General features: G+C 33.8%; 1 protein-coding gene across 1 annotated transcript; it reads left to right on the top strand.

Annotated features, from left to right (window-relative positions):
• LOC105178027 (MACPF domain-containing protein At4g24290) lies at positions 4,192-11,860 on the top strand. The gene is made up of 7 exons (XM_011101363.2): positions 4,192-4,984; positions 5,335-5,573; positions 6,370-6,571; positions 7,709-7,777; positions 8,013-8,199; positions 8,436-8,602; positions 10,942-11,860. The coding sequence occupies exons 1-7, from the start codon at positions 4,685-4,687 to the stop codon at positions 11,623-11,625; spliced, it is 1,848 nt and encodes a 615-aa protein (XP_011099665.1). The 5' UTR covers positions 4,192-4,684; the 3' UTR covers positions 11,626-11,860.

The following is an 11,860-nucleotide window of genomic DNA, read 5'->3' as shown; positions in this document are numbered from 1 at the left end:
CCCCCCCCCCCCCCACAAAAAAAAAATCAATATCATTACACAAACTACCCCTACTTTTTGGTTATTAAGGTAGTTTCTATAATTATGCAAAAGACAAACGATTTGTGTAAATAAATCATAACACTAGAAAAAATATTACTATTAGCTACAATATTAGTAGCTACGGTAAAAATCATAGTCAATGACTACTATTAACTATAGTTAAATAAAATCGATATAAAAACTAGTTTTTCTACTTTGAAAAGATTATTTGTCATGGCTAAGAGCCACGGCAAATGTTTTAACCACCATCGCAAAAAAAACAACGGCCAGGAATCGTTGCATTGTGTGGTTGTGGTTAATAACTATTTGTTATTAATCATTGCTATTCATCGTAATTAAATATTATAATTCTTTTAGTATAAGTCAAGGGTATGTAAATATAGTTACCCCTGTTATTAATGTTGCACTTCACATATAATTTCTACATATATAAGGTATTGTTTTTTAAAAAATATATACACATGATAAAAATTTCTACACATAATATATATATGAAGTATAATACGAGATAAAAAAAAAGATTAATTTATAATAATAATAAAAAAAAACTGGCAAAGAATATATTAAAAGCGTGTTAGAAACAAAAGCTTTTTTGGGGAAAGAAAATTGAAGAGGATTTTCCTTAGGAAGCACTCTTGAAAACACAAGTGTAGAAAATTAGAAAGTGTTTGTTGTGAAAACGCGAGGCCAGATCCTTCATTTTCGAGTAATCATCTTTATTTATTGGAATAATTACACCATCTTCTTTTAAGATGTGATGTAATTATATATAAATTTTTTGTTATTTGAAAATTTTTATTTTTAATATTCATGACGCGTGTTTTTATCTAACAAATAAATCTTACCATTAGTTAAAATTCACTGAACTTGTCGGTATTGACAAAAATATTGAATGAAAATCCTTGTTCACCAAACTACCCTCATATATCTTCACACGTTAATGCATAAAGGGAGGTATATCCTTACCTCTTATAAGGGTAGTTTGACTGAAAAAAAGAACTGTTTTACATGCAATAAGTTAGTATTAAGTCAATCGGGTGTAAATATGAATTTTCGTTCAATTCTTTTTGCTAATATCAATAAATTCAATGAATAATGGAATGATCTATTTGTTAGACAAAAACAAATGCCCTTACATGCTAGATGTAACTTTCAAAACCATAAGGGGTCTATGTATAATTATATCAAAACTTAGCGGAAAATGGTATAATTATCCCTTATTTTATTTATGGCATGTAATCCCTGCAATCACAATAAATAATATTTTACATTTTAAAATATATTATGAATAAGAACGAAATATGCAAACCAAATAACCAACACATAACATTGCATAAAAAAAATAACTTAGAAGTATTGAGTATTGTCGACACAATTAAAAAAAAAAAAAAGCTTCACTGCATCACAAATCGTCATTTATAATTGGAAAGAAGCCTTTCTTTCATACTTTAAAAAATATTATAAATAAAATAAAATATATAAACTAACTCATTACATTTCATTAAAAAAAAATTAATTTAATTAGGGTAATTATCGATATAGTAAAAAAAGTAATACCGTTCTTGTAAACCCATCACAAGAAAATTGCGCATACACCATATGCGTTGATTAGAGTATATTATAACTGATCTATTAATACCAAAAAAACCAAATCGCAACCACATTAAAAAAAAAAAAAAAAGACACAAATTGGAAGTACGTTTCATTGTATCAGACGTCTTACCAATGATTGGAACCTTCATAGCAGGTAACATAACTTTGCTATTAAATTACAATAACATGTGACCAATTATTGAGGATTGTAGATGCAACAATTAAATGTTTTCCCCATTCCAATATGAATTTGAAATCATAAACTTTTAAAGTATTAAATGACAGTGGATCTCTTATTTAATGCAAAACTGTATAAATAATAAATTATTGATCTCCTCTCTTAACAATATAAGTATTTTTCCCCATGCTTCTGGACCCACTCAAGCCCTTCTGTCTAATTTAATTATTTTCAAATCTTGAGTGGCCCAAAATATTTAATTTCTTTTGAATTTCGAATTCAAATATTTGAAATTCAAACTTGAATTTCAGCATTGAAATTTTAGAGATCCGGATCTAAGTAAGAAAATTGGAAATTTTCGTAGGATTTTATTTATAACAATATTTTTACAACTGCTAGAAAATAATATAATTCAAGATGCACAATAGTCGAGCTGTCCCGAAACTGGATTGGCCCATTAAAAAAATTGAGTTGGTAAGGCCCTGATTCGAGGATTGGGTTGGTTCGGGACCACGACCAATCTCAAGTATCAATATTTGTTATCAGTCTTGTCTGGTGGCTCAAAATCGTTTGGTCTTGGATCAGGTGGGTTAACTCTACTAGCCTTCTTTTCTTAAATATCACGTAATTTTTATTTTATTATTTTAAGTTGATTATATTAGTAGGTTTTTAAAATTTTTAAAATTCTAAATTTCTTTGTTTTTATTGTTTTATGTCTAAATTTTTAGTATATTGATTTATTAATACTTATTGTTTATTTTCATTCAAATTATTGTTTAAGTTTATTTTATTAATTACTCTTCTTCTTAATTATAAATTTTTATTTGATTTAATTTATTAGAGATACCTCAATTTCATAAAAATATAAAAATAAGACAGGCCCAATTGGGCTTATACTGACCTCAACTGGTCCATCGCCAGGGTCAGGCCTGGGTTTAACATGGATCCAACTCAATAACCCAATTAAAGACTTAGAAACACCTTAGAATCGACCATAATCAGCGCTGCGCCAGACTTTTTTGGGGTTGGGTTGTTATAGAAAGCCCAAGGCCCCAGTGAGAAGCCCAAAGATCGAGGCCCATGTCTGAAATTATCATTCTTCCCCTCCTTGTTGATTAAAATTGCATCCTTTTTTATCAGATGCAGACACAATTTTTAATGAGTGCAACAAGCTTCCTCAGAGTCACTGTAGGCTTCTCTATCTTGCTTGGAGAGGTTTGTCATAATTATAATTTTTTATTATTATTTAAAAAATTATAAATACTTAATTAAAATTAATAATTGTATGATAAATATCCTCTCGTGATAGTCTATTATAGGGTGGTATTTGTTAGATGTTCATTGATTTAAGAAGGGTATTTGTAACTTTGCAAACAACGAGAGTATTTTATAATTTTTTAAATAACGAGGAAGTACTTATAATCACGATAAATTTTTAAAAAGATTATTGTAATATACCTTTTATTTAATTAAAAATACTTCAAGAGCTTATTCTTAAAGTAAAATTTACAATCTACAAGCTCCAAAAATATTTAATAAAATATATGGAAACTGAAAATTAGATTAATGCTATACCACCAATCCTAACAAGTCTTTGCATTGACCATGTTGTGATTTTGAAAGAGACAACTAAAATTGTTAACATTTTTTTCTTTTTTTTTTTAAAAAAAATACAAGATTGTTGACATTGACTATGTAGTGTTTACACTTCAACTTTGTTCTATTTAATTAAATAAATATAATAAATATAACAAGAATTTACATCATACATACGCATCGAGTATAGTATGAATACTAGTTATATTATTACTTTAGAGATACTCTTCGATGCTTTTTGTTTTTTAAAATATTTATTTATTTATTTACTAGAAGTTGTTTTTTTTGCTCAATTTATTTATTTTATAAAAGAAAAATGCCGGTAAATAATTAAGAAGTTGCGAGTTCGAATGTCATGAATATAAATTGATAATTTATTTTTAATAGTAGTGTTTTATTTATTGTGAAATACATTGATTGATTTAGAAATATTTATATATTAAATTAATATTTTAGTTGAACGTACTAATATACCAATTAACAATGTTTGTATTAATATAAAAAAAAATTCTCCACACTCATAAACGGCAATTAATAACATTCTTGCATTAATTTTTTTTGTCTAGTAGAATGAAAAAAATTATTTATTATATATATATATATGTAAGAATGATTTAATATATAAAATAAAATAAAATGTAGGTGGTAATTTATGCACTAAATGCCAAAAAGAATAGACGAAATTAATTTCAAGAAATGATTTTTTGTTTTTTGGTTTTCATTTTCTCCTCCCCCTTATTAATAATTTAGTTGGGTGATGATGGGTGGGTAGCGGGGTCTACTCAGGTCAGTTTCCTCCTTCCAGGAAGCAGACGGCGGCGGCGGCAGCTCTTTGACTTCCCGCCATTCATACTCCTTACCTTTCTGCCAGTCTTCCCCCACTTAATTATTGCTTCAAGAATTAATCCAAAAATGAGAAACAAAAGGAAAAAATTACTGCTTGAAAATAATCACGATTCCAAAATATCCCACCACCTAACACACATAGAAAATTCCAAAAATCTCAAATACAGTGAATTTGCCAGCAAATAAACAATCAGTGAAAATCCGATTCTTGACTAGTCTACCTTCTTCAACTTCAAAACCCAATTCGTCTTCACTTTCCTTCCAAGCCCACCATGAATATCTGGTGAAAAGGGATCGCTGACCTGATTGAATTTTCTTGCTGGTTTGCCATGGTTTTGCTTCCTTTTGAGCGGTTTCAAGAATTATTTTGAGTGTGATCGGTTCATTCAAGAAAAACGCCTTGTTTTTTCGGCTTTTGTGGAGTTTGTTATGGCGAATAATGGTGGTGGTAGTAGTAAGAAAGAGATAGCACTGAGGCTGAGGGCGGCGGCGGAGGAGGCGGTGCAGTGCATTGGGTTGGGCTACGATTTGACGCTTGACTTGCGCTTGAAGTACTGCAAAAAGCAGCAAGGTTCGAAAGATGGGTCCAGGTTGATCTCCATGGACGTTGATCAGGTCCGGGATATCGCCGTCCCTGGAGGAATTTTGGTCCAGAATGTGCCCAAGTCTATTAATTGTGATAAGGGGGAGCGCATGCGCTTTAGCTCTGACATTCTATCGTTCCAGCAGGTACTCTTTGATTGTAATTAAGTCAAATGCTAAGAAAATATTGGATAATTTTTTGTGAACTTTTTGGGATGTTTGATTTATAAGCTTATGTTGTTCTTGTAGGAATGAAAAGTTGATGCTTTGTCTGATTTACTGGTGAAATTTTCATTTTCAGTGGTGGGATTATGAAAATTTGGTTTATGTTTAGACTGGGATATGCAGTGATACCAGTTTAGGTTGTTTGAGTGGATATTGAAATGTGTCCGTGGTGGGGTTATGAATTGGAAGATTACTTTTGAGAAATTGCTGGATTCTTAAACTTTTTAGGCTGCTTCAGAGTCAAATGGTGATAATTCTTTTTCACTTTCTAGATGTCGGAACAGTTCAACCAGGAATTATCACTTTCAGGTAAAATTCCCACAGGCCACTTCAATGCAGCATTTGAATTTACGGGTTGTTGGCAGAAAGATGCTGCCTTCACAAAGTCCCTCGCCTTTGATGGGGTCTTCATCAGCCTGTACAGCATTGCATTAGAAAAATCCCAAGTAATGCTACGAGATCATATCAAACAAGCAGTGCCATCTTCATGGGATCCGGCTGCATTAGCAAGGTGAGCAGAAAACATTATTTCCTTCTCCTTGCACGTGCATACTTTCAGCCTAGATGTGGAATCACTTTGTTTTCTCTTCCTTGCCTGAGACTCGCCTACCTAATTGCTCTCAGTTTGTAATCCCTTAGTTGTTTCTGTGTTGGAGTTTTAAATGCTAACTTGGGATACTTCATCTGTGTCCTATACCCAATGACCTTCTACACAGGGGAATCTGAGGACCTTCGTAACCAACAAACTAAAAGTTTACACTTTTCTTTAATGAATATTTGGTTACTCCAACAGACAGTGTGATCCTAGCTTCAGGCTTTAAGCTATAAGCGTTTCAAAGAATATCTGCAATCGTTATTGCCGCAGGATATAACTTACATTTCATCTTCTTTGAGCTGCTTGCAAGTGTAACTTCCAAACAAAGGGGACTGATGTAAGGAGCTAATTTAGTGTGAGACAACCATTTGGCACCCTTGGTTGTGTATTAACTGTAAATGCAATAGGGGGTTGTGATGCCATTTGAATAGAGGATAGTGTTCATTTTGGTCACAATGTGAATTTTCTCACTGCCTTGGCCAATTTAGGAGATCCTTACTGATTATCATATGTCTGATCATTCATGTTTATTGTCTGTTGCCCTATTAAGGCTGTATTACTTATTGCTGGGAAAATAACTGTTTGCTAATCTGAAATGTAGGAAACTAACTAATCATAAAGGGATTGGATGAATGATGTAAACTTACGATTCTGCTTGATATTTCTGTTGGAGAATTTAATTGCTTAATTCCTTTTAAAATTTCATTTGCAGGTTCATTGAGAAATATGGTACCCATGTCATTGTTGGTGTGAAGATGGGAGGAAAGGACGTTATATATGTAAAGCAGCAGTATTCATCGCCTCTCCAGTCCATTGAGGTGCAGAAAAGATTGAAGGATGTGGCAGACAAGAGGTTTAGTGATGCCAGTGGACAATCTAGCATGCTTCCTGAGAAAGCTTATGGCAGCGAAATGGTTTGTTTCCTTGGATTCACATTTCTTCATCATGTGTTTACCAGTGTTTGTTTTATTTGGTTGTTGAATCTACTCCATAGACCATACTTTCTTTTCTCTTTGCACGATGCCTTTACTATTTACATTAAAGGCTTATGCATTGGGATGAATAATTGTCAAATGGTGAAAAAGTATTTATCTGGCTGTGTGTTTATGTAAACGTAAGCATACTATTTAGGCAGAGTTCAAGTGCTTCACTGGAAAAAGCAATTCAAGGTTTTTAACTTGCTCCTGCATATTAAGACCAACCATAGTTTGCCAAGCTGTGACGGAGAGACTACGAGCTCATGATGTGCCATCTTGTAAGAACGGTAGTACGAGCATCCTGGAAGCTCTCAGAAGTAGTGTAAAATATGCAATGACCAAAAGAATATGAGAATAATCAAAGCACCATCTACAATATGGACACTCCATGGTTTTTCAGTATCTATTTGAATCCTGTCAGAATAGGAATTCAACTGTAATCTACCTTATAGATATGTGTCTACAAAATGTGGTGCAAGTTAAGCTAGATATAGTGTTTGCCAAAGGAAGAGTGAGACATAAGTAGGACTATGGGAATAACTTTTGCCTTGAAGCCGAAGGAAAGCTAGTCAAAAGCCTACAAATTGTATAGTGTTTAAGATGAATGTTACCTGAACTGAGCCAAAGATAATCCAGTCAACTGCCTTAGTGAATGTTTGCTTAATAACACTCTCAGTTTGCTTTTGAAATAACTTGTTTAGTTGATTGACCTTATTTCTCATGTGAGCTAGTCTCACTTGCTTAACAACCCTTCAGCTGTTTTCTTCAAAAAAATATATTGTGAAATTATATTTTGGAATGAGATTGGATATTTTTTCTGCAATGGAATTTCACCTCAATTGTAATATGTGACCAGTAAAATGGTTTTTGTTCGGCTGTACCATTCTGATTAAATCAGATTATGGGAAATTGTTGTTTGATTGAAATCTCATTGTGCTCTCAGTTACTATATCAACAATACAGATGATCCAAGTTATTTTGGCACTTCTATTCCCTATATTTCATTTGATCTTAGAAATTCTGAAACATGACAGAATTTCCATACTCTAATACCTTTGCTCTATTCATTTCCAGTATGAGAGTAATGAAAGAAGATCTGCATTCTTGGATCCCAGTACACCAAGTTTTCACTCTAACCAAGAGGTAATAATTTTGCAAAATAAGTTGTCTCATAGGCAAATGATAAACTAGCATCCACCAATTTTGGTTTTGACAAAGCAGTCCTGAATTGGGGCATACACATATAAGCTTTATAATGCATTTGATACTGTAACATTATCAACTACTGTCTTTCTATGTTTTCTTAGTTACCTATTATTGGTTTTCTGGACTCACATTAACTTGGAAGCTTTATGCATATTGATAATGGAAATTCCAGGAAGTTACTTTCTTCTGGAGGAGGATAGGTGGAAGCAGCAGTAGAAATATGACTCATACTAACTGGTGTCAGACTGTGCAGCTTGAGCCTGAAGTGATCTCAATGTCTTTTATTCCGATTTCGTCACTCTTGAATGGAGTTGATGGGAGCGGATTCTTGGGTCACGCCATTAATCTATATTTGCGTTGTAAGCATTAAGTATCATTGCAGTTGATTAAAATCTATGTTCTTCGCTTCAAGTTAGTGAGCTTCGTCTATTTCAAACTCCTGACTTTTGAGTCCTAAGCATTGGAGCGGTAACATTAACAGATTTTAGCAATCTTACTTTCATCACTGAGATGTTAGCATAATTATCACTGTAGTATTCTTATGAATGCACAATGTTATTCTCTTTAGTGTTAAACCTTTACTTGCTGCTTGCAGATAAGCCACCTATAGAAGAACTTCATCAATTTTTGGAGTTCCAACTTCCAAGGCAATGGGCACCTGTATTTGGTGATGTTCCCCTGGGTCCCGAAAGAAAGCAGCAAGGAGTTGCATCTTTGCAGTTCAGTTTGATGGGTCCCAAGCTGTACGTTAATACTAACGAGGTAAACTGTGCCAATTTCAATTTTTGTGTTTAAGTTCAATCTTCTGATTTTGCCTGCCATTATGTATGAAAATAATTCCACTTCTCTTCTAACAAGTGAATCCATCAGTGAATAAGATGCTATTCAAATAGGGTCAACATGACGAGCTTATAATTTAACTTTCCTAAGTTTTGGGGCCATGTTCTGCATATAAACTGGATGTTGTTTCTTGTGCAAAGTTGCACAGGGAAAGGGCCAAAATCCTGAGCCCATAGCAGGAAGAGTATGAATTTAAGCTAAAGTAATAATCCGAAAGTGTGGAAAGCCATATCGAATATTTCAATAATATAATTATTGAACCACTAATAAAAAAAAAGGAAAGATACCTGTTTCATTTCATTATAAGAAAACAAATTATGAACAAGAAAAGAGAGAAATCTTTTAGCACGATCATACCTTAACCACTCAGAATTGCTAGTGGTGCTAGAAATTTGAATTGCTATTGATTTCTGTCTGGGTACTAGACATTTTTTATGTTTGAGCCACAATGTAACTGATCTATTTTTTTTAATGTGTGCTCAGAATATAGCATTCTTTAAAAGAAAGAGGGGTAAATACACTTTGCTCTCCTATAGGGGTAAATTGATTTTTATCACTATAAGGATACTTCAAAACTGATAAAGTTATTACACTTTATGAAGGGAAATTTAATTTAGAGGTGCCATCACAGAAAACAAAGATGGAGAATCTTGCAAATCTTGTCAAAGAATTATTATTTTATACAGAAAGACATAAAAGAAACATTTACTGATAGGATTATATAAAATTTAAGAACAGAGATGAGCTAGTTGTGTAAAGGCGATGCATCTGGCCATTCTTTTCTGGAATTGACCCAATAAATAGATATTCCTCAAATTTAGAATGAAATCATTGAAGTTTATTACAATAAGTAATGAATTTTTTTGTCAGATCATGTGGAGGAGAGAAGAAAAAGAGATACTTTGTTTTTTTTTATTATTCATTTATTTATTTTCTTTTGTTTCTTGGGGGGCTGGGAGGGAAGAGGTTAAGGTATTAGGCAATTTAGTGTATTCATTTGCGAGAAGTTTAACAAATTCAATGATATTAAATCAAGTTGATGAGTATTTCAGGATATTAGACCCCATGTATCTAGATTCATTTAATTTTGTTGAGTTCCGAATAAGATATTGCCTTCTGTCCATTAGGTAGTGTTTGGGCCAAGGTACGAATGAGTTTATTTGGGTTTGTATAGGGTAAATTCATATTTACAGGCCGATATGACAACATTCATTTACCCCTCTGCTATTAGGGAGCTGTTTCCTGCTCCGTTTGCTACATCGTGGAGGACTGGCAGAGGCAGCTGTTTGTCACTAAACTTGCCAATTATAATCAATTTACCATTCTTTTCTCTTATTTATGCTTCCAGAGTAGCAGGGAGCCTTTTTGTCAAACACTTCCACCAATCTTGTGCTTAGCTCAATTTTATATACAAAGTTCTTATTGATATTTACTATTTTAATTTAAACTATTAAAAGAAAAATGTCAAAGGCTCCAGATTCACCCTGCTTATGTCCTTCATGTTGTCGTTTAAGTTATCACCTGGTAAATTTTCTTGTATAAGTTGCAGATGTTGGAAACCTGCTCTAATGGAACCTCATGGACTCCAACAACTCAGACTGGATGCTTAGATTGGAGTGTATTATCTTCATTCTTATTGTCATATGCTCTGATTCTTCAGTAAACAAATCGGTTTAGGTGATGTTAGGAGATGAAATGTCAATGAAAGAAAAAAAGATCAAAAAAGGATGGGGAATTTGAGAGAGAAGAAGGGTAAAGTGATGGGAGTAATAGATTGGGATTATGTGACTTAGGGTTTATTCTTCGCGCTATTCAGTCGAGGGCAGCTTTTATCATAATAGGATCAAGTTGTGAAGCGTGCTAAAGGAATTGGTCAGCATTAATTAGGGATATTCCATATCCAAGCTGACACTAATGTTTCCAGATTGACTGTTAAGCCCAGAGGAGTAATGAGACTCTTGATATGTTACAAGGGCCATCGTTGGAACTTCTGGGGGTCAAAGTGTATATGTTACCCCAGAAAAGTTACTGACTGTAAATTGAAACATGGTCATGATTTTACCTCATCTTTGAATTTGATGCAGATTTAATCCTCCATATTCTACAGTCGGATTCATCTAAATTGCTCATTCCTCATTCTTTACCATCATTTTTTTCTTCTGTTTGTTTCTTCTTTTATTTTGTTTTTTGGTAACTGTTAACCGGCAAGAAGCTAATTATGAATAGTTAATGAATAATGTGGCTGAAACTAAATTGAACAGGTTGATGCGGGAAATAAACCAGTAACTGGCATGCGGCTGTATTTGGAAGGAAAGAGAAGTAACTGCTTAGCAATCCATTTGCAGCACCTGTCCTCATTGCCGAAAAGCTTTCAACTTCATAGTGAGTTGGCTGGAAACAATAATAACTCTTATGACCGTAGGTATTATGAGAAGGTCCAATGGAAGGGTTTCTCACACGTATGCACTGCCCCCGTCGAGTCTGATGATGATCTCTCCATAGTCAGTGGAGCACAATTTGAAGTTAAGGAATCTGGTATGAGAAACGTCCTATTTCTACGCCTACAGTTTTCCAAAGTTACTGGTGCAACAGTAGTGAAGAGACCGGAGTGGGATGGTTCTCCTGCCCTTGCTCAAAAGTCAGGAATTATATCAACTATAATCAGCAGTCATTTCAGCACTGGACAGAAACCTCCTCCTAAGCCATCTGATATTAACATCAACTCCGCGTTATATCCTGATGGCCCTCCAATGCCTGCACCAACCCTTAAACTTCTGAGGTTCGTCGACACAACAGAAATGACAAGAGGGCCACAGGACCCACCCGGGTACTGGGTTGTCTCGGGTGCCAGGCTTGTAGTTGACAAGGGTAAAATATCGCTTCGTGTGAAGTACTCACTCCTAGCAGTGATTTTGCAAGATGAAGAGGTACTTTTTCAGGGCTGATTGTTTTCGTAAAAAGTGAGAAAGTGCACTCAGTGGGAAAAATGAGATGGTTACTGGTATTTCTTTGTGTGGGTTCTGGTACTGCCCAAGCGTAATGCCTGATCTGAACCCAGAATGTAGAATACCTTGTTTTGATAACTGAGACTCTCTGTTGGCTTCTATCTGTACTAAATTCTTGTATATTTTACAATTAGGAGAAGTAAAAGAAGTGTTTGGATGTTGATGTCTCCTGCTA

Source organism: Sesamum indicum, linkage group LG15, assembly GCF_000512975.1.
Source record: "Sesamum indicum cultivar Zhongzhi No. 13 linkage group LG15, S_indicum_v1.0, whole genome shotgun sequence".
NCBI lineage: Eukaryota > Viridiplantae > Streptophyta > Magnoliopsida > Lamiales > Pedaliaceae > Sesamum > Sesamum indicum.
The sequence above is the reverse complement of the archived record's forward strand: the minus strand, read 5'-3'. Positions and strand labels throughout refer to the sequence as shown.

What these genes read in the sequence shown, in the direction of transcription:
- LOC105178027 (XM_011101363.2), top strand. Translation starts at nt 4,685, where the DNA reads ATGGCGAATAATGGTGGTGGTAGTAGTAAGAAAGAGATAGCACTGAGG. An exon ending in ACATTCTATCGTTCCAGCAG is followed by an intron (nt 4,985 to 5,334) that starts GTACTCTTTGAT and finishes TTCACTTTCTAG; the next exon opens with ATGTCGGAACAGTTCAACCA. An exon ending in GATCCGGCTGCATTAGCAAG is followed by an intron (nt 5,574 to 6,369) that starts GTGAGCAGAAAA and finishes TTTCATTTGCAG; the next exon opens with GTTCATTGAGAAATATGGTA.